This window comes from Terrapene carolina, unplaced genomic scaffold, assembly GCF_002925995.2.
Source record: "Terrapene carolina triunguis isolate 2854851 unplaced genomic scaffold, T_m_triunguis-2.0 Scaffold58, whole genome shotgun sequence".
In the NCBI taxonomy this organism is placed as follows: Eukaryota; Metazoa; Chordata; order Testudines; family Emydidae; genus Terrapene; species Terrapene triunguis.
The window spans coordinates 13,461,082-13,484,194 of record NW_020664409.1 but is presented as its reverse complement, the minus strand read 5'-3'; the positions used below and the strand labels follow the sequence as shown (position 1 = coordinate 13,484,194).

General features: G+C 40.3%; 1 protein-coding gene across 1 annotated transcript in view; it reads left to right on the top strand.

Moving 5' to 3' along the window:
* Positions 1-23,113, top strand: part of ATP9B (ATPase phospholipid transporting 9B (putative)) — a 280,545-nt gene that overhangs the window by 211,065 nt on the left and 46,367 nt on the right. The window contains exons 14-15 of the mRNA XM_024206823.2: positions 6,215-6,327; positions 13,401-13,649. Coding sequence (XP_024062591.1) covers positions 6,215-6,327; positions 13,401-13,649 — 362 coding nt within the window. The remainder of the gene's footprint in view (positions 1-6,214; positions 6,328-13,400; positions 13,650-23,113) is intronic.

Here is a 23,113-nt window from a genome sequence, read left to right as displayed (position 1 = left end):
GGCAAAAAAATCATTGAGTACATTAGCTTTTTCCACATCCTCTGTCACTAGGTTGCCTCCTTCATTCAGTAAGGGGCCCACACTTTCCTTGACTTTCTTCTTGTTGCTAACATACCTGAAGAAACCCTTCTTGTTACTCTTAACATCTCTTGCTAGCTGCAACTCCAAGTGTGATTTGGCCTTCCTGATTTCAGTCCTGCATGCCTGAGCAATATTTTTATACTCCTCCCTGGTCATTTGTCCAATCTTCCACTTCTTGTAAGCTTCTTTTTTGCGTTTAAGATCAGCAAGGATTTCATTGTTTAGCCAAGCTGGTTGCCTGCCATATTTACTATTCTTTCTACACATCGGGATGGTTTGTTCCTGCAACCACAATAAGGATTCTTTAAAATACAGCCAGCTCTCCTGGACCCCTTTGCCCTTCATGTTATTCTCCCAGGGGATCCTGCCCATCTGTTCCCTGAGGGAGTCAAAGTCTGCTTTTCTGAAGTCCAGGGTCCGTATTCTGCTGCTCTCCTTTCTTCCTTGTGTCAGGATCCTGAACTCGACCATCTTATGGTCACTGCCTCCCAGGTTCCCATCCACTTTTGCTTCCCCTACTAATTCTTCCCTGTTTGTGAGCAGCAGGTCAAGAAAAGCTCTGCCCCTAGTTGGTTCCTCCAGCACTTGCACCAGGAAATTGTCCCCTACACTTTCCAAAAAATTCCTGGATTGTCTGTGCACCGCTGTATTGCTCTCCCAGCAGATATCAGGGTGATTAAAGTCTCCCATAAGAACCAGGGCCTGCGATCTAGCAACTTCTGCTAGTTGCCAGAAGAAAGCCTCTTCCACCTCATCCCCCTGGTTTGGTGGTCTATAGCAGACTCCCACCACGACATCACCCTTGTTGCTCACACTTCTCAACTTTATCCAGAGACTCTCAGGTTTTTCTGCAGTTTCATACCGGAGCTCTGAGCAATCATACTCCTCTCTTACATACAACGCAACTCCCCCACCTTTTCTGCCCTGCCTGTCCTTCCTGAACAGTTTATATCCATCCATGACAGTACTCCAGTCATGTGAGTTATCCCACCAAGTCTCTGTTATTCCAATCGCATCATAGTTCCCTGACTGTGCCAGGACTTCCAGTTCTCCCTGCTTGTTTCCCAGGCTTCTTGCATTTGTATATAGGCACTTAAGATAACTCATCGATCGTCCCTCTTTCTCAGTATGAGACAAGAGTCCTCCCCTCTTGCTCTCTCCTGCTTGTGCTTCCTCCCAGGATCCCATTTCCCCTCTTACCTCAGGGCTTTGGTCTCCTTCCCCCGGTGAACCTAGTTTAAAGCCCTCCTCACTAGGTTAGCCAGCCTGCTGGCGAAGATGCTCTTCCCTGTCTTCGTTAGGTGGAGCCCGTCTCTGCCTAGCACTCCTCCTCCTTGGAACACCATCCCATGGTCGAAGAATCCAAAGCCTTCTCTCCGACACCACCTGCGTAGCCATTCATTGACTTCTACGATTCGACGGTCTCTACCCAGGCCTTTTCCTTGCACAGGGAGGATGGACGAGAACACCATTTGCGCCTCAAACTCCGTTATCCTTCTTCTCAGAGCCACGTAGTCTGCAGTGATCCGCTGAAGGTCATTCTTGGCAGTATCATTGGTGCCCACGTGGAGAAGCAGGAAGGGGTAGCGATCCGAGGGCTTGATGAGTCTCGGCAGTCTCTCCGTCACATCGTGTATCCTAGCTCCTGGCAAGCAGCAGACCTCTCGGTTTTCCCAGTCGGGGCGGCAGATAGATGACTCAGTTCCCCTGAGGAGGGAGTCCCCGACCACCACCACCCTCCTTCTCCTCTTGGGAATGGTGGTCGTGGAACCCCCATCCCTGGGACAGTGCATCTTTTGCCTTCCAATCGGTGGAGTCTCCTTCTGCTCCCTTCCCTCAGATGGGTCATCTAGTCCACTCTCCGCATTAGTACCTGTAGAGAGAACATGGAAACGATTGCTCACCTGTATCTCCATTGCTGGTACATGGACGCTCCTCTTTCGCCTTCTGGAGGTCACATGCTGCCAAACTTCTTCACCATCCTTCTGTCCCTGCTGCAGCTGCTCTGAATCTTCAGAACGTTGTGGCCGTAGAAGCATCTGACGTCTGTCCAGGAAATCTTCATTTTCCCTTATGCAACGCAGAGTCGATACTCGTTTCTCCAGACCTCGAACCTTCTCTTCCAATATGGAGACCAGCTTGCACTTTGTACAGACAAAGTCGCTTCTGTCCTGTGGAAGAAAGACAAACATGGCACAACCTGTGCAGGTTACAACAGCTGATCGCTCACCTTCCATATCACCTTCCTCTTAAGAGCTTCCTCAGCTGTTGCAGGAACTACTCAGAGAAACCTGCAGATGAAAGCCTCAGTGAGCTCTCCCCAGGCAAACTCCCTCTGTTAGCCTCTGCTGTTCGCCGCTCAGCTGGTTCGCTGCTGACTGCCCTTATATACCAGTCAGGCCCACTCAAGGCCCACCTGGAACAAAGCACTCCCAATTCACACTTTTCAAACAAACAAGCAAGCAATCAAGCACACGGTCAAACTGACAAACTGTCCCAGCAACAGACACTCAGATACTCACCAACACAGCCCCCCTAATGCAGCACTTAGCGTACCTCCTCTCGGACAGCTCCCAGGCAAACTCCCTCTGTTAGCCTCTGCTGTTCGCCGGGCTAATGGTTTTTAATGGTTACCTCAGGTTTTCATTCTTTGTGTGCTACTTTCCAACTACACCTGGAAATGTTCTATTTCTCATATGAATTTTGGCTAATTGTATCTAAATTCTGTGAAAAATCTACATGTTTCACAAAATAAAATTCTTTCACAAAATTCTTTCCTTTTTTAACTTTACTGTATATATGCAATGGTTCTGGATAATATTTAAGCAAAAGGAAGCATGAGTGCCTTTCTGGTTAATTTTGAGAGAAAATACAATTTATTTGGAATCGATACCCAGCGTGTAATGTGTATGTTCTTAATATTTTAGTGAGTGATGATCTAACTGTTACTATACAAGTATACAAAAATTGAGATAAAATTTCATTTTTCATATATTACCGGGCAGGGGAAGTGGTAGACTTGCAGTGTATAAGTGGGAAGGAAGATTTATGACTGTGACAGCATGACTATATCTCTGAAGAGCACTAATGGAAGTACCCTATATCAGAGGCATAAACTGGATGTTAACTGTCTAAACAAGTTCTAGTTTCTAAACACTAATTATAGTGTGTCTGATGCTTTTAACTTGCTCTCTTCCTATGACTTGCTGTGTTGCACTGTCATACTGGGACAAAGACAGGATATCAAAAATAAGCATTTACAAATAGGAATAAATCTTAGTGTGAAGCATTCCTTACTGTATCTTTAAATTATTTGTGGATTTTTAGTCATCTACCATCATAAACAAAAATAATTTTAAAATAAACCTCAGACGTATTATTCTTAACCTTTTAACACAAAAATATGTTTACATTTCAAGCCTCACAAGAGAGGAAACTTAGGGCCTCTCTTTAAATCCTCACAAGGAGCAAAAGAGAATGTAATGGGAATATCTGCACACTGGATTAATTCCAGTTTGGCTGACTATATTTTCAAAATGTAGTTTATTTTATTCACTTTCGGTAAGGCTTAGATAACAAATGATATATGATCTTTCTATGAGCTTAACAGAAGAACCTAGCCAGTGGTGATCGCTCTCTCCCCTTGTTATGCTTCACCATGGAACCCTGAACCACCCACGCTTCAATTAGAGCTTTCTAAACATCAAGGATGTCAGTGGTGAACATAAAGTGTCACTCCATGACTGACACCCTATAGTTCCTTACAGATGTAAAGTGGTCTCTGAAAACATACAATTTATGTTGATTCTGAAATTCCAGGCTTACTCCGGTTATAGGCTAAATTCGTCAAATTCGGAAACAATGTTAATTTCCAGTGACCTATTCTAGACAACTTTGATTCTCTCTGTTTGCCAGAAAGTCTTTCTTCATACATATCATGGAATAGTGTTAGAAATATGTGGTAAGAGGCATGTTTGACACACAACATCCCTTTTTTTTACCCTTTGACCAAATGCAAAGTGTTGCAATTGACCTTTTAAGATGCAGATACCTAAAAAAGATCTTTTATCTTGTGTTATTTACACACAGACTTTTTAACTGGACAATCTTTTTTTTTTTTTTTTTTGTGGCTCAGATTGTCACAGAAAATGTAATATTAAAAACTGGATCTCTAAGCATAATCCATTTTAAGTACGTTTAAGTTGTGGCAATATGTTGTTACCATGAAGATATTTACAACTAGACTGATTCTTGCCTGCCTCTTGAAATTTCCGCCACATGCATCTGATGAAGTGAGTATTCACCCACGAAAGCTTATGTTCCAATACGTCTATTAGTCTATAAGGTGCCACAGGACTCTTTGTCGCTTTTTACAACCAGAAAGATACACCTCTACCCCAATATAATGCAACCCAATATAACATGAATTCAGATATAACGTGGTAAAGCAGCACTCCAGGGGGGCGGGGCTGCGCGCTCTGGCGGATCAAAGCAAGTTTGATATAACGCGGTTTCACCTATAACGCGGTAAGATTTTTTGGCTCCCGAGGACAGCGTTATATCGGGGTAGAGGTGTACTGATTTTTTTCCCCCCATATCTATACTTGTATTTTCAAAGCACAAGTCACAATGTTATCTAGATGCCAAATATAAGATTTCCAAGGTTTCTCGTTTTCCTGGTAGGGCCATCTTCTCTGCTTCTCTCTTGGTGAAGTTTAAATATATGGGTCTTTTTTGGAAGGCAGTACAATATCTATAGAAGAAAGAAAACTCACCAGTTAGCATTCTGTTGTCTCTATAGATAAAACCCTGTTTAAAAATGCCTTTGACATTGTGCTCTACAAAGACATAAGACATGAATTAATCCTGACTTTTTGTGGTCAGGAGTTCCACAACTGGGTGGCTTTCATCAAAAACCACTATCTTTCCCAGTTCGTGGACTGTTTTGTCTCACTGCTTCCTCAGCATAGTTGGATTTCTCCTGGCCGTTTCTCTGGGTCTTTGGAAAATGATTAGTGCTTCCCCACACCATGACGTTATACCCCTTCTTAATTTTAGAAAAGTTCTTATGAGGCACCTCTGTATGCTTCTCTAGGCACTACAGTGCTATAGTACTTTTAACATTAAGGCTGATTGCTAGATACAACCATGCAATCTTCTAAAAATTAGCTGTTAAATTAGCCTTCTCTCCAATAGCCCCCCCCCCTTTTTTTAATATATTGGCATTGAATTATTCTTTTTTGCCCTCTACCGTACATCATTGTAGACCCAAAGCAAAAGCATCAGCAACATTAACATGCAACCACTTTAGTAAATCTACCCTGTTATGTGGATGGAGAAAATAAGAAAGAAACAAACAGAATACTCATTTTGGAATAATTTCCCATTTATTTCCCAGCAGTAGCTCTTTTGAGCGCACATCCTTGACTAATCCAAGGGAAATTTCTTTCCCCTTTGCTTTTTGCTTTTTTTTAAAAAAAAGAATTACATTGAAGACTACCTTTCACTTTCATTTGAGATGAAAATGTCACTGCTTGAGGCAGGTCTAGATAATTTCGATCAGTCCAGTGGGGACAAATATCCAGTTGTGTTGCTTCCAAATTGAAGTTGGAAACGGTGACTCCTCCAGGATGAGTAACCCTGCTTTTTCTGCACTAATTTTCTTAAATTAACTGAACTGATTGTAATTCCTGGTGACTAATTTACCCAAAAAAGGACTAAATTGGCTTGTTTTGTCACCTTTTGATGGTGTTCTCTGCTGTTTTGTGCAATACCTGAGCTTTATTTCTAGTCCCAGTTTAGTCTCCTGCTGTCAGTGCAAATAGTTGGGAATAAAGAGTGGTAGCTTACTCTGACCCTCTGCTTGCTTCACTCAAAGATAACCCTTTTGGCCATTAAGGAATAGCCTTGATGTGCTTCAAAGGGATCATTTCCAGTTCCCCTTGTCAGCAAGTACAATAGCTGCCAATGGCTTACTGATATCTGTAAAATAACAAAATGGAAAAGTCCTCAGGGCTCTTGGGATACTCCTTCATAATCTGCTGTACTCCACCACCAAAGGAACAAAGTATTACAAACTAATCTCTTGCATAGTACTGTCTTTTTCCTGATCACTCTGATATTTTTATTACAGGAACACTTACCCAGAATGAGATGATATTTAAGCGCCTCCATCTGGGTACTGTGTCTTATGGGACAGACACAATGGATGAAATTCAGAATCACATTGTCAATTCGTATTCACAGGTATCTCATTTTATAACTTATTTTCCTTTATATTGACAGGTTTTCTCAGTGTTGATGGGGCATTGCCATGTTTTTTAGGTCTAAAAAATTGAGATGTGGAAGTTTTCCCATTTGTAGGTTCCCCCTCTCCTCCCTTAGAAGGCATCCTCAGGGTCCTAGTTTCGGGCAACGGTTTGGCCTTCCCTAAAATTAATATACTGTAATGTGGTATGGAATTCCTTCCTGATTCCAAACGTCTCTCATAGCCCACTGTCTGTCTAGGAAGCGAACTCTTCCTCTATCTAGTACTATTAATTGATGAAAATTCAATATTTTTTCTCTGGTGAAGCATAGACAGAAGCCATGCAGCAAACTGATCACAAATTAAAGATAACACTGTATCTAGCACAATGCTGATGAGATTAATTACACATTTGAAGATATTCATCACAAAGACATAAACATTGTAAAGCCATGTTAACTTACATAAGCAATAAAGAAAAAAAGGTTGTCAAAAGGATAAGGATGGAAGCAGTAGGAAAAGGAATATTCTATTAAATTTCTTAACAGGGATTACACAGGCATAAAGGTTTTTTTTTAAAAAAAGAAAGAAAAAAGAAAAAAGTGGGGGAACCTAACGTAGTTAAGAACAGGGTATTTGATAGAGTCCCTGCAGGATAATTCCAGCTACATTCAGCAATGAGTATATTCTATTATGTGTATCCCATTTGAAACTAAATTGTGCATGTGCACTCCAATAGGGGATATTGTGGATATCACTATGAATACTATGATGCCCCGTCCCATTTTCTGGTGTGAGGGGTAAAGGTTATTGATTGGACTGTCAAGGGAATGGCCATCTGTTGGGGTCCTGGTTGGCGGCAGGCATGCCTCTGGTACCTCCTTCTCCTTTCTCCACTTGCCCAGAACACACGTGGAAATTGTGCTAGGGCAAGCACAAAAGAGAGTGGAGTAGAATTCCTCCTCCTGTTGCTATCCAGTGACCATTTTGGGGGAGGGCATAACAGAGGTGAAAGTAAGCTGGTACGGTACGGCGTACTGGCAAGAGCCGGTATGCCGTGCTGGACTGGACCGGCTTCTCCGGTGGGTTTAAAGGGCCCAGAGCTCCAGCCACTGCGGGGAGCCTCAGGCCCTTTAAATCACTGCCAGAGCTCCGGCAGGTGGGCTCGGGCAGGGATTTAAAGGGCCCGGGGCTCCCCGCAGCAGCCAGAGCCCCGGGCCCTTTAAATCACCGCCGGAGCCCTGCCGCCACTAACCCAGCCCTAGCCCGAGCCCTGCCGCCCCGGGGTAGCGGTGGCAGAGCTCCTGTGGTGATTTAAAGGGCTCGGAGCGCCACGGCGGCTGGAGCCCCGGGCCCTTTAATTCGCCCTTGAGCCCCTGGGCTCCCAGCCGCCTCTGCAGCTGGTAGCTCTGGGGTGATTTAAAGGTTAGGGTTATTGACTGGGCCTTTAAATCTTGAAAGGCCACGCCCCTTCCGGTTGAGGCCATGCCCCACTCAGGACTCCGGCGTACCGGTAAGTCCTGTAAGTTACTTTCACCCCTGGGGCATAAGGAAGCAGATTGGCTCCAGTGAACATCCATATGCATTCCCCTTACCCACTAAGTTTAAGCATTCCTGGGTATGCAGTAACCATCCTTGCTGCTGAAAGCTGCTCTACCCACTTTGCCTTATATTTTGTTGTTTTCAGAGCTGGTTTTCCAGGCTTGCTGTGGGTCTAACTTTGATCGCATTTTGGGATCAAGAAAGATATTTTTCCTTCTCTGGGCAAGATTGGCACAATTTTGGTGGTGGTTGTGGGGTTTTGTTTTGTCTTTTTTCCCCTTGCTCACAGCATCATGGAGGCCTGGTAGGAAAGGATAAGAAAGATGAAAGTACCTTGAAAAAAAAAATTAAAAGGCGGGTGGGGGGGGAGCAGTGATTAATAAATGTCAATGTCAATATATGCAGTGTTGTAGCCATGTGAGTCCCAGGATATTAGAGAGACGAAGTGAGCAAGGTAATTTTATTGGACCAACATCTGTTGGTGAGAGAGGCAAGCTTTCAAGCTACACAGAGCTCTTCTTTGGGTCTGATAAAGATATTCAAACCATCACAACTAAATACAAGCTCAAAGGGATCATTCAAGGTGAAGTGGCCCACTGACACCCCTGGTTTGAGATAGGCATGCCTCTACCACCTCCTTTTCCTTTCTCCACTTGCCCAGAACACACACACAGATTGGACTAGGGCAAGCATAAAAGAGAGTAGAGTACAGTTCCACCTCCCATAGGACAAAAATGAGGGTTATTGGGTTACAGATTGTTGTAATAAGCCACAAATCTATCCTTGCCACCATGGATATCACTTCCCTATATACCAACATCCCTCATGAAGATGGCATAGCTGTCTGCCTCAAATATTTACAAGACAATGGACAACACTCAGCTATTCACCCCCCAAAAAATCATCACTCATCTATTTTACATTCAACAATAAACATTATCCAAACTGTGGGTACTAGGATGGGCTCCCTCTCCATGGGTCACTTTGAAGAAGAATTTCTGGCCAAAGGCACCACAAAGCCAATTTTATACCTGAGATACATAGATGATATTTTCATCCTCTGGACAGATGACTTAAACTCCCTCATAGATTTCCACCACTACTTCAACAACCACCACCCATCCACTAAATTCTCTCTGGAACACTCCCACATTAGCATCAAGTTCCTGAACACCATGATCAGCTTCAGCAGTGGAACCTTACAGACAACAATATACAAGAAACCCACAGATCACCACGCCTACCTTTACAGATGCAGTAACCACCAAGAAATTTGTTACCTACAGCCAGAGACTCAGATACCACAGAATATGTTCCGAGGAGAAAGTCCAGGATAAGTGACACCTTAAAATACTCAAAACCACCTTCACTAAGCAAGGACACTCCACCGGAGAAGATGATCACATCATGAAGTGGGCCACCAAATATCCTGAGAAAACGTGCTTCAATACAGAAATAAAAACCCCTCTGACCATACACCCCTAGTTGTCACCTACAACCCCACACTGGAATCCATGAAGGGTATCATCAAAAACTACACCCCATACTCGATGGCGACCCCATCCTGAAAGAAATCTTTCCTGAACATCCCTCCCTCCCTTTTAGTATTCAAACAACCCCCCAGCCTCGCCACACTGACCATCAGAAGCAAGCTCCCCACAGACCAGGACACACCAACTCAAAGGAGCACCAACTCTGCCAGAACAACAGATGCGACACAAAACCTGCAGGCATATCTCCACTGTGCTATGATCAATACCGCTGACGACACACCTTTCAAGATCCATGGGTCCTACACATAGAATCATAACATGTTGTGTACCTCATCCAGTGCACTAAATGCCCAAGTAACAACGGTGTGGGTGAAACCAGACAATCACTACAGACTCAAATGAACTCAGACATGAAAATAAGACAAACACCCCATTTTACCTGTGGGTGAACGCTTTTTACAGACCAATCACTCTATATAAATCCTCTTCCTCAAAGGAAACCTGCACATTTAAAAGACAAATCTGGGAGCTTAAATTCATAACTTTGGTAGACACTAAAAATCATGGACTGAATAGAGACATAGATTTATGATTTATTACAGCAATCTGTAACCCACTAACCCCCCTTTGTGTCCTATGACTACAGGGTGTTGATGGTTCACTTCACCTTGAATGGTCCCTTAGACTATATGCTGGCTACTTATGTTAAGCTATCTGTTCGATCTTGTATTTAGCAGTGACACTCAGAATACCTTTCCCAAACCTGAAGAAGAGCTCTGTGTAACTCGAAAGCTTGTCTCTCTAACCAACAGAAGTTGGTCCAATAAAAGATATTACCTCACCCACCTTGTCTCTCTGTCAATATACATTGTCTCAATTGGTGGCTGGTGTGCAGTACAGGCCAGGGTCTCCAAGGGGCCAACTCCGGGGTAAATCTGAGCACAGGACCCAGGAGGGGACTAATGGACCCTGTAAATTTATGCAGACTGAACTCCCCCTCATCTGTGTCCTCATTTCCTTTTGCAGCAGAAAATATTGGGATGAATCATGAATTGTGTAGGAGGGGTTTGGCTAAGCGAGCTAACCTTAGTTCCTTGGTTGTGTGGTATGGGGCCATTTAACACCATACTGAACTCAATTATTACCTGGTAGAGAGGGAGGAGGTTGGTAGACAAACCCCCTTTAATATTAAAACAAATACAGTTGTGGACTGCAGCTTTAAATTCATTCACTTGACTATATCTTTATTCTCCTGCATGTCCTGATAATATATCTGCTTACTTAGCTGGTATCTATGTTAAACAATAGCTTTATTATGGAACAATACATCTTGGAAATGGGATATAGAGCTTTTGTTCCTCAAGATCAACAGTCCAAATTCAGACCAGAATAACAGTGACTGAAAGTCATTGCCATCTGATGGCTGTTAGGTGGCTTATGTAAAAAGAATTGTTAGTCCTAGTGGATCATGTTAGGTGTCTACAGTAACAACAACAAAACAATTACAGTTGTCAGTCTCAGCAGAGAGTCCTAGGACTGACTGGGAGTGGAGATTGAACTACAGTTTTAATCTAGAGGTCTATTCATAAACACTAAATTCACTTTGGGGGGGAAATATCTCTAATTAAAAAGAACTGCACGCTTCATAAATGTTTGCTTACCTAAAAGATTAGCTTATTAATTTTAAATTGTGATAAACTTTTAATATTTGCTGCTATGCGACAGACTGAATATTTGTAATTGTGAGGCATTTACCTCTGAAATTAAAAAAAAAAAAAAAAAGAAAAAAATAATTTATTTTTCCAAGTGTGGACAAGGATTTTCCAAATCCAGATTAGCAGTTACTAGCTGGTAGAAAGCAACTTTGCTATTTTTCTAGAACTTCTTTCTGTATTTCAGTGTTGTGTATTATAACTTAATAACATTTAAATAATGTTTTAATTATTTTGTATGTTGCTAGCAACTATTGCAAACAGAAAATAAAGGAACCCCTGTACAAAAAATAAACTATTCAACAGTTGTTTCAATCAGAAATGTATTGTGAGGTTTTTTATTTAATCTATGGTAATAAAAGCTGCCAGTTAGACAGACACCGGTTCTTATGTGACATTGATTTTTATCCCTCGTTTGTGTTCTGTTTTATTATTAAGATGACAATAGTCTAGTAGGTCCACTGTAATGCAACACACAAATCTATTATAACCTGATTATATTTCCCCACTGGAAGCATTTTGTGATAGAGGGCATAATCTTTAATGGAATTTGTGTGAAATTAAATTATACAAGCATCAATAAACATAACATAATTCAGAAGGAGTAAATCAGCTTAATTTATTTGCAGCTGTAATGCCATCAGTGTTAGCAGAATGCAAATGCAGAGGTTTAAAGCAGTAGCTGAAAAACAGTGCCAGATGAGCAGAAAGTTAAACCCTTTATTAGACAGCACTGTAATTTGATGGGCAGAATGTTCACGGTTCAGCAGATCAGTACATGCAGTCGGGAGAGAAAAAAGGCTTGGTTTCTAAAGAGAATTTCTGAGTTACTCTGAAGTGAACAGAAAAGTGTTTGATAGTACTGGAGAGATGAAGGGAGGTGGTTATTTCATAGCCTGACCAAAAAGGCCTCTTCCCAAGTAGGTTAATAACCAAATATAATCTGTTTCACCTCAGAGATAAATGCAATTAGGTTCAGCTGAGCATGGCTGGAGTATGACATAAAATATGGTGCTAACTTGGTGGTTACTGTAACAGCAACATGATTTTAAAGGGAAATGGATACTCTTATTCTCTTTGCTACCTGCCAAATGGGTAGCTTTTACAATGTTAGATTTTTGTGTCCTGCCCAAGCCAGGAAAATTTTCATCCTGAAGTAAAGGCAACTGTTACATGAACTAGATTAATTCATATAGAAATATGTTTCATTAACATGTAAAATCAGTAATTTGTATATAGTTCCAAAGGTGTGTATTGCGCTTTAGAGATGAAGAAATAGACATGGGCCAAGATTTTCAAAGATGACTAGTGATTTTTATGTGTCTCTGTTTTGGGGTGTCCAACTAGACACATGTTAAAGGGGCCTGATTTTCAGAAAGTCCTGAGCATCCACCCTCTGAAAAGCAGGCTCCTTTTAAATGTTTCTAGTTGGGCACCTAAAACTTAATGCACACACTAACACTAGTCACGTTTCAAAATCTTGGCCATAGTCCCAGTCCTAAAGAACTTATATTCTTAATTGATCACAAAAAGACTGAATTGTAAGGGAGAAAACAACATGCATGGGAGAGAAAGGGGGTAAGGGAAGAAATACAGAGAAAAAGCTTATGTCATTATTTTGGTGGTTCCGTGCACATCCAGTTAGTTACTGGCTTAAAAGTGCAGTTCTTATTAACTAAAAGGACTGAATTAGAGGCTCATGATTTTTGAAGGATTGTAGGAAAAGGTGGGTTTTGAGGTGGGATTTACAGGAAAAGAGGAGAGCTCTGTGGCCCACAGTGTCAGGGATCAAAGCAAAAGCTGTTTTAAATATCCCCTTTCATTAGATACCTGCTTTAACTTTGTTTGTTGACTGAATGGGTATTTTAAAATCCTGTGAAAGGTGACCTGTAAAACTAGAATGGAATAATTATAATACATTGTCAGATGATAGATTATTGAAAAATGCATTTGCTCCTCTAATGCATGTAGACTCAAACTAAAATGCATAAAAAGTAGGAGAGTGATAGGTCTGGAAAGACACGGGCTTAGTAGGTTGATGTTGTGTCTGCATATGCACATTGCTCTGCCAGTATAGATCAGCACTGAGGTGCAACACCCCTTGCATATTCCTGGGTCTCTTCAAAGCCAAAAGCTGCCAACTATTGGAATGGTGGTTTGATCACAGGCATAGAACTCACAAGTAGATTGAAACAGTTCCTTCATACAGTTGTTTTCAAGGGGTGACTTTTCAGGTGTACATTGACATTCATCTAGTTTCTTTCTTTTGTTGGATTTATTCATTATTCATTGCCTTGGGTGTTTGTTTATTATTATGTTTTAAAGATGCATTCCCAATCTAGTGGAAACAGTACCAGCTCGACACCTTCCAGAAAAGTGCAGTCTTCGGCACCCAAGGTCCGCAAGACTGTCAGCAGTCGGATACATGAAGCAGTGAAAGCTATTGCTTTGTGTCATAATGTGACCCCAGTGTATGAATCCCATGCTGGAGTGACTGGAGAAACAGAATATGCAGAAGTGGATCAGAACTTCAGTGATGAAAATCGAACTTACCAGGCTTCTAGTCCTGATGAGGTTAGTATGCCATGTTAAATGTTTTAGTTTGGGAGTAACATTGTTTCTAAAAAAAAATTATTTAACAAAAGAACAGAACTTTGAGTGAATTAGTATTTTTTGGGGGGGAGGAGTTCTTCACGAAAAAAGTTGATTATTACAAATACATGGAGGAAAGAAATTAATATGCTGATTTGATGGAGGAAAGGTCTGATATTTTGTACTTAGAGTTGGTCTTAACTGTTTGACTGAGTCAAATTGTGGAATCAACTTTGTGGGTTTGATATGAAAGTACTGCACTTGTAAAATCAATAGTTGGGTAGGTAAATTGGTTTTCAGGACCTTGCTCCAGAATATAGTCATGCAACAGACATTCTAAAGGGATACAAATCTAGACTCACAATGACAAAGAAGCAGATTCCCCCAGGGGTGAAAGTAGAAATAGGGACTTACCGGTACGGGGCTGGGTTGGGGCCGGCTCTGACCCCCGGAAGGGGCGGGGCCTCGGGCGGAAGGGGCTGGGATGGGGGGGTCAGAGCCAGCCCCGCCCCGCCCTGTACTGGTAAGTGCCCTCCCCTCCCCCACCGGGGTAGCAGCGGCAGCCAGGGGCTCCGGCGGCTGTTTAAAGGGCCCAGGGCTCGGCCGCCACTACTGCCCCGGGCCCTTTAAACCACTGCCAGAGCCCCTGGCTGCCGCTGCTATGCCAGGGCTCTGGCCGCGGGGCTTCGGCGGCTATTTAAAGGGCCGGGGCTGTAGAGGCAGCGGGAGCCCCGGGCCCTTTAAATAGCCCCCGGAGCTCCGCCGCTACTCCAGGGCTCTGGGAGCTATTTAAAGGGCCCAAGACTCCCCTGCTTCTACCGCCCCGGCCCTTTAAATAACCCCCGGACCCCTGGGGTAGCGGCGGCGGGGGTCCGGCGGCTATTTAAAGGGCCCAGGGCAGTAGAGGCGGCGGGAGCCCCGGCCCTTTAAATAACCTCCGGAGCCCCGCTACCGCAAGGCTCCAGCAGTGGGGCTCTGGCGGCAATTTAAATTGCCGCCTGGGGAAGCTGGGCAGTCCCAGTATGGCACACCGGCTCTTGCCAGTACACTGTACCGGGGTGTACTGGCTTACTTTCACCTCTGGATTCCCCCTTACAAACATGGGTGGAGCAGTGGGTGACACTACTCATTAGGTGCACAAATGGATTTTTAAAAAAAAAATCTACGCATAGAGGCCATTTAGTTCAAGCAACAGTAAACAACTTGAAAGCCTTGGATTTAGCCAAAGTTTTACAATGCTCAGCACAAATTAAAGTTCAAATTTAGGAAAAGACATAAGCACATGCTTAACTTTGAGCATGTGGTTAAGTTCCATTTCAATCAATTAAGTCTTAAGCACAAGTCCCATTGATGTCAATGGTACTCTGCATCTGATCAAAGTTAAATACATGCTTAAGTGCTGCGCTAAATAGGGATGCGTTCTTGAATCAGGGCCTAAATGTATTATCCATGTTAGCTGATAAAATTCTTCAAGGGAGTATATTCATGGGAGTGACACAAGGCACAGGATTCAGAATTCCATAGAAGTGACCCATAGAATGACAGTTAGAAATATATTAGTTGTACTCTTTCTGAGGAAGAAAAATACAAAGTAGCATATTTCTGATCCTAATTTGGATCTCCATAAGTAAACGTGAGGAGTCAAATATGATTTGTATGTTTAAAGAAGTGTTAATAGTGCCTAGAGACTGGGATAGATATTTTACTGTGCTTGCTATAAGTGTTACATAAATATTAAATATTTCATCATATAAAATACCAGCACTATCCTAGCTGCTCAAGTCACACTTTTTCAGTGTAGAAACAAATTACAAATAGTATTTCTAGGAAACTTTGTCCCCATTATATTTGCTGTCAAGTGCTTCATATAGAGCCAACTAGCACGGCTTGTGGGTATTTCATATGCTATAATCACTGTCCACAGGGTCTAGGAACTGTAAAGTGAACCCATATGGATAACTGGCTAAGACATTCATCCCTTTCCTTAAGATTAAAATCAAGGTAGGATTTCAGACATCATGCTTTAGGTATATAATCAATATCAACAATCAGTTGTAGGCATTTCTATGGGTTTACGTAATGTATGTGATCTCGATGAATGGAGATAAGCAGAAATTGTGTTTATGCATACCAGTCATGTTTGGAATTTATTATAAACATATAATTTGTGTTACCATATTTGCATATTGATTGTTGGATCATATTCTGGGCTACAAAATACCTCAATACACTGAGGGAGAAAGATACTGTAAAACATAATAAACATGGATTTTTTTAGATAAGAAAATAACTAAATATAAAGAGCAGATGACTAAGGATGTAACGCTCCTTTGACCCTGGAAACAAAGAATGACCTAAATCAGAGGAACAGAAACCTAGATAGTAACCCTTTGCAAATTGTGCCCATGTGGAAGTTTTGTGTGGAGCCTGAAAAACCTGCTGTAGAAGAGCACAGCTCCACTTTTGTCTAGATGAGGGAAGTGTAAGAATTTGAGGATAGCATGAAAGTGCTTGACTTCTGAAGGTAGGTAGAAATTTGACCTAGCGGAGAGGAAGAGCAGTTTGGTGGGTGCTGAAAAGACAAATGGTGGATTTTACATAGAGGGTCGAAAGGAAAGCAGGAGCTTATTGGATTAATGCTGGGCTCGAAGGGTAGAAGAAGGAGGCCCTGTGTTACTGATATGGTGCAGAGGAGCAGCAGGGAGTGTGGTCATAGAAAAGTGTTGATGCTGGGCCAGGTGGCTCAGGAACAGGACTGGAAGCTGATGGAAGAGCAGGAAGGGAGATTTTCCAGTTGAGGGAGAACTGGATCAAAATAACTGGCAGTTCCGGTGTGAGTGAGTTGCCTCACATGGGAATGAGACTTCACAGTTTGAAGGGTATAGGAAGAAGGAAAGTAGTGGAAGGCAATGTGAGGCTGGAAGGGGGCGTGGTGTAGACTGCTTTTAAGGGAGAGGAGCTATAGTTGTACATCTTAGGAGGGCCATGCATTCAATCACCCAAACTTGAGAATTCAAACTACAAACTAATGAAGCAAAAGCACTCACCAACCGTCTTTTGAAGTTGCAGTCCTAAGTGTTTTTTTAATCTTTTAAAATTAATTTGCCTCCCTTTGAAACTAGTAAAATTAGTACATCAAACACGTATCTTTTAATTTAATAAGATATTGCTATTGGGTAAAATATCAATATGAAGCCACAAAAACATTTAAATAATGTAAACATTTCAGCATGACCAAAAAAAAAAGCGGAAAGTGAAAGACTAGGAGGGAGGTCTTTATCATAATTTTTTAAAGAGCTCTATTGATGCAATGTTTGCAAATCACTGGAGCCTAAGGAAAATAATGTAAATGGTTCATTATTTAGCTTATTGAACTTTCCTGCAGTTAGGTTGACAGATGATGCCAATGTTTCCCAATCACCAAAGTACCATTTTAAAAGCATTTTTTATTGAATAAAGTGCTCTGAATATTGCACCCTGGAGCTTTATTTAGGGAAATGGTTCAATTGATGTTTTCTGTTTAACCTCAGCATTGACCTATCACAACATATTTTGTTAATAAACAACATTATCATTTAATAGACTTAACCAGTTTTATACATTGTACTTCCTCAGTATTACAACTCTGCTCTCTTAGATTTTGCTTATGGATCTGGAGTGATTGTATTCTGTTGAAGAGATTATTTTATTGGTGGCCTTCTGTCTTATATAATCTAGTGTTTGTCATTTTCGTAAGAGACATTACTTGAAAAATTATAGACAGTTTAACTATAAACTGTTCTTCCATGTGAGAAAACACAGGAAATATTTAAATATTCTAATGAAAACAGATTACAGACTTAATGAGTTGACATGATGAATTCATTTGAAATTCTTCACAATCCCATTTATATATGGCATTGTGACAAAAATGCACGTTTAGGAGTAGATACATCCACCATAAAATATGTAGTCATTGTCTTAGAGTAGCCTGAGATAAGTAACTGATTTTGTATTCTTAATGTGAACCCTACTTCTGCCAGGCTCATTGTTTCTTATGATAAGTGATCAATATTTCATTTTCTCTGAAAGAGTGGAAAGTTTCATTTGTCTGTCACTTCTGTCCTCTATAGCTACAGCATAGCAAACAATGCGTACACACTGGGAAAGCCATTGACAAAATCTAAAACAACTCTTGCTCAACTGTCATAAGTGCCTGTTCACATTACTTGTGGAAAGCCAGTGCTAATCTAATGTAATGAACAATCATAAAAGGATATAAACTAAGTAGGTAGAGCAATAAAGTACAAAGGTCACAGACCCAAGTAATTCAGAGGCATGCTATGAACAGGAGCCTTTCAAGACCTTTGGCCTCCTTTGGTCAAGAAAAATAGATATGTCATGATTTTTAATGACTGCTTACTCTCATCTACTACCTATTTATTGGTTATGCGTTTTCCTGCATTGTTATGCTCCCAAACATCTAATTCCAACATTGGGAATATTTAAATGTTACATTAAGATATGGTCAGTCATCTCATTCAAATGTTAATGTGCAAGAGATAACAGAGTTGCTAAAATTAATTACAAGGATACAAAGCTGATCATTTGAAAAGGGAAATGATATGCCCGTAGTGAAGCAGCTTTTGTGTTTACAAAACTAAAGCTGTAATGTATGAGACATGTTGTATTGTTTAATTCATTTTTGTGTGTGTGCTTATTCAAGCAAGACTAATTGTGTTGTTTTGTCAATGTATTTGTGAAGAGCAAATTATTCAGTAGCATAAAACCATCACTTCCATGACCTTCGAGACCCACCAAGAATAACTACTCCATACCCTATCTTGAATATTGACTGGTGTTTTCCCAGATGATCAGATTGTCGTTTTAAGTTAATAATTTGATTATATTTAACCATGAATGTTCCTAATTAAAAATCATAAAATACAAATGTCAATCACTAAATCATCTTTTGTAAATATAAACAAAGGAATGCAGTCTCTGTGTATTCTTCACTGCTAATTGGAATCATCTGAACTGTTGCTGAACAAGTGGGAAGAATTCCCCAAAATCTTTACAGAAAATAACTTGAACAATTGGAAACACTCAGTATTAGAGCAGTATTGAAAAAATTCTCCCACACCTCCACCTAGTCTCAAAGAATAGTCTTAATTTAAAAATGGCGTGTACATACCCTGTGTATCCTCTGTATAGCAGGTTGATTTTGTGTAAATTGAAAGTAACTCTATTGGCTGCAGTGAAGTTATTTGCAATTTATACTGATTAAACTGAAAGTGGAGTTTGGTTCATGGGCTGTAAAGTACACTGAGCGAATATTATCTGAAAGATTTAGAGTAGTTACATGCCTCTGTCCGAAGAGGTATTTGAACGTGGTTTCATAGAAACATATTATCATTTTCTTTTTGCCAAGATGAGGCAACAGTTTAAATCTGAGATATACCATACACTTTATACAGTATTGGATATATTTGATTCAGATCACCATGCATAGCTCAACTTTATCTGAACTTATCCAAGCTATCTAACGATGTTATAGAAAGCCATCTAGATATAATCTGTTGCAAAACCCAAAGCAGCAGGCTATATCCTTGTATCCAACCATGTGCTTCACAATGCAGGGCCAAAAGGGACTGGGGAGAAGAGGGGAGACAAGCAAGAGGGGAGATAGCTATACGCCATCTTTATGCCCTCAGTCCTGCGGATGCTTGTTCTGATTCAGTGCTTAAAGCAAGTAATAGCAACCTTAGGGTATTTCTTTGAGTATGTGTACACTTCGAGCTGGGGGTATGATTCCCAGCTCAAGGCAACATACCTGTGCTAGCACTAATTGAGCTAGTGCACTAAAAATAGAGTGTAGCTTCTGTGATGTGAGTTGTGGGAGGGTCTAGCTGCCCTGAATACATCCTAGGGTCTCAGATGGGTATGTACTCAGGGCAGTCCCTCATGCTGCCGTGGCTACGCTTACTTTTAACACACTAGCTAGATCACAGCTAATGTGAGTATGTCTCCTCAAACTGGAAATTACACCCCCAGCTCAAAACGTAGTCATACCTTACCTTGCACCAAGCTGGAACAGCCCCTGTGGGCCGTTCAAGCAATTGGAGAACTCCAAAACACAGCAGTGCTCCAGATATCCCCCTTCCTTGGTTATGTCCCCTATGCCACGCGTGGGGGGAGGGAGGTGTCTTCTAGAACTGGATACATCAGGGGGATCTCCAGGTAACCAGAAATTAGAACTGACTGAAAAAAATTCACTATAACAATTTTCTGTTCGAAAATGCTACTTTCTCAAAATTAAAACATTTCACAGGAATGTGTCAATTTCAACAAAATTTCCAGCAGAAAATTTTTGACTCAAAATGGAATATTTCATTTAAACTTTATTTTTTGTTCTGACTTTTAATTTACCGTACTTCTTTAACTTTTAATTTATTTTAATATTTTATTATATATGTAGTTTATAGTTTAATGTTTTGACATTATCAAAACAAAAAATTTGGATAGTTATTTTGATGTTTCCAAAATGAAATATTTAGCAATTTCCATTCTGCAGTAAATTTCAAAATACTGACTTTTTGTCCCAGTTTAGGACTAAAGGAAAATTCAAAATATCAGATTTTTCCCTCAAAATGGAAACTTGGTTTTCTGACCAATTGTACCAAAATATTGCATTTCCAGCTACTCTGCATTGCTGGAGTGTTACAAAGGAGTCATAGGGTTTGGCAAAGTGACAACGTCCTTTTAAAAAAAAATTGCATAAGCACAAGTTAAATATCACATCTTTAATAAAAACTAATCACTTAAAAATGTGGAGAGGAAAGTTAAGAACAGAAATCCTATGCAACACCCAGAACTAACAAACAAATGTATTATTCTTATCACTTAAAAATCCATTGCTGGGTCTGTTTCATTCTCCTGCCTATCTTGAACAATGCATATTTCATCAAAAACATCATCCTTAACTCTGACTAATACATTATTGACTTGAGGCTAGTTTGTTTGTTTCTTTTTTTAAATATCTTTCTTAACTTGTTAAATAGGAAATATTAACAGCTAATATCTGTATTAATTAACACGCATAATTTTGTGGTGAAGAATTTGTTACTGCTGTTTCCTAAGAATAAAGTTACAGATGAAATTTAGTGGGGAAAATGTAGAACATTAGTGATTAATAATAAAATTATGTAGGTTGAGTTTTTCAGGCTGATCAGTGTGACAACTGTGTGTACATGTACACATTTTATTTCTTTTTCAAAAGGCTATTTATATTTTGAGATTGATGAAAGAATAGTATTTATTTTAGGTTAGAGGTAAGATAGCTGTGTTATAAAATATGCATTTTATTACTTGATTAGAATAATGTTTGGTTTTATGTGTAGTGCAAGATTTATGATTCCTTAACCATTCATTTTCTTATCTTTAATAAATACTAGGGTTTTATGACTGATATGATAGGTAACTACATTGTTCTCATTTAGCAACCTTATCTATTTTTATGGCGTTTTCTAGAAACTTCCAGTTTAGTTTTACATCTTTCATTTTGTGCTTTTGCTAGGCAAATGATACAATATTTAAATAGACAGGATAGCTAGGTTGCCAAATTATTAAATGAAAGGAGTGTGCAGTGTTGTGCAAGCTACTAATGGCTCTTGTGGAGCCCTGCCTCGTTTTGCATGTACCTCACAAGATATGCACATTCACTAAGTCAGCCACACAATCATGTAACAGTACAGTCTGCCTTCACTCCTCATGATGGTAAAAATACTAAATGTCCTACTAAATTAAATGCCAACTTGAAATGCAGGTTTCTTTGTAATGCAGTTAATGCCTAACCTATTAGCCCATTGCGCTTGCTGGCCAAGACATTGTATGTTGCATTGCACTCAGTGTAGTGCTTTTTTCTTATGAAAAAATCTCAAAGCACTTAAAACACTACAAAAGGAGGTAAGCATAATTAGTCTGGTTTTGCTGTTCTAGCTAAGTACAACTATTATAAGAGTCACTCTATCCTAGATATGGGTCTGCCTCCTCAGAGATTAGGTTGGGGGCAACTTTCTTTGTAAGCTTTGGCATGTCTGTTCCTTAGTTACCCCATTCTAAAATGCCAAGGAAAATATTTGGTTTTGCCTTAAAAGCACTTGGTAAAATCACTTTTATTGCTTGCCCTTAAGGCTGGGCAGCCACTTGATGCTACTTTAAGTATTATTTTGCTACTGATGGAGAGGGACAGTATCCATAGCCACAGACTATTTTAGGTGGAACAGTAACCACTGGTAGCAAATTAACACATCTGAATTCACATGACTGTTATGACTACATAGATTAGTGGATCAGCTTATTAATTTTGGAATGAATACATAAAAAAAAAAGGAATACCTGTTTCTGATGCTCATTCCCAATTCCCATGAAGGGATAGGGAAAGAGACATTCTGCTACCTTGGTGGCAATAGCTGTCACCAGCAGCTCCTCTCCATTGTGTTCCATTATTGCAGCTTCATTCACTTTGTGCTCTAAGGCTTTCCCTGGTATTTATACCCCAAAATGCATCATGCTTCAGAAACTACAGAGAAAGTGAATTTTACTGTTAGAGTTTCAGAAGAGTGATGCAGAGGAAAGGGAATAGAATTGCAGTAGTAAGCTCCAGAAGAGTGGCAACTGGGTCCAACTGCCCCAAAGACAGGAGATACATTGGTATGGCCTTTCCTCTTGCCCTCCACTGGTATTCACCACATAACTGATATTTGTGCAAATACCCAGTTTGGGTATTCATGCCAATTCTACTATTCTACAATTCTTCTATTAATACTTCTGTATATCTCCCCCGCCCTGCCCACTTTGCAGCTAGTCATTATATTTTTAGCACTGAAATGTCTTTATTAATCAAAGGTATTCTGCGTTCAAAAATATATATTAAACCAATGTTATGTTATGTTGAAAAAACAAAACCAAGTATAGCATTCAAATCTAATTTTCATAAAAGTCAAAAGTGTATGAAATAAGGAATGTAACTTAAATATTGTTTGTTTTTATTTTTTAGTCACTTTTAATGTGTTCTTATTGATATGACAGAAAATATGGGAACCGTGTGGTGCCCAAAATAAGAACTCCAAATTCTCATAGTTGTTAGCCAAAATATAGTATGTATATTTGCTAAATATGTTATGCATATACATCTGTAACATATGCTAACACCCGAATTTTTAAAAATAGGATCCTAAAGTTAGGATACTAATTTAGTGGCCTGATTTTTAAAAGTGATGAAAACCAAGCAGCTCCTATTGACATCAAAAGAAGATGCAGGTGTTCAGCATGTTTGAAAATCAGACCACTTATTTAGGTGCAGAAACATTAATTTAGGAGCCCAAGATTAGACTCCTATTTTTAAAAATCTTAGCATAAGCAAATAAGGTGTCTGCTTTATATGTAAAATGTAGAGAGATTGTGTC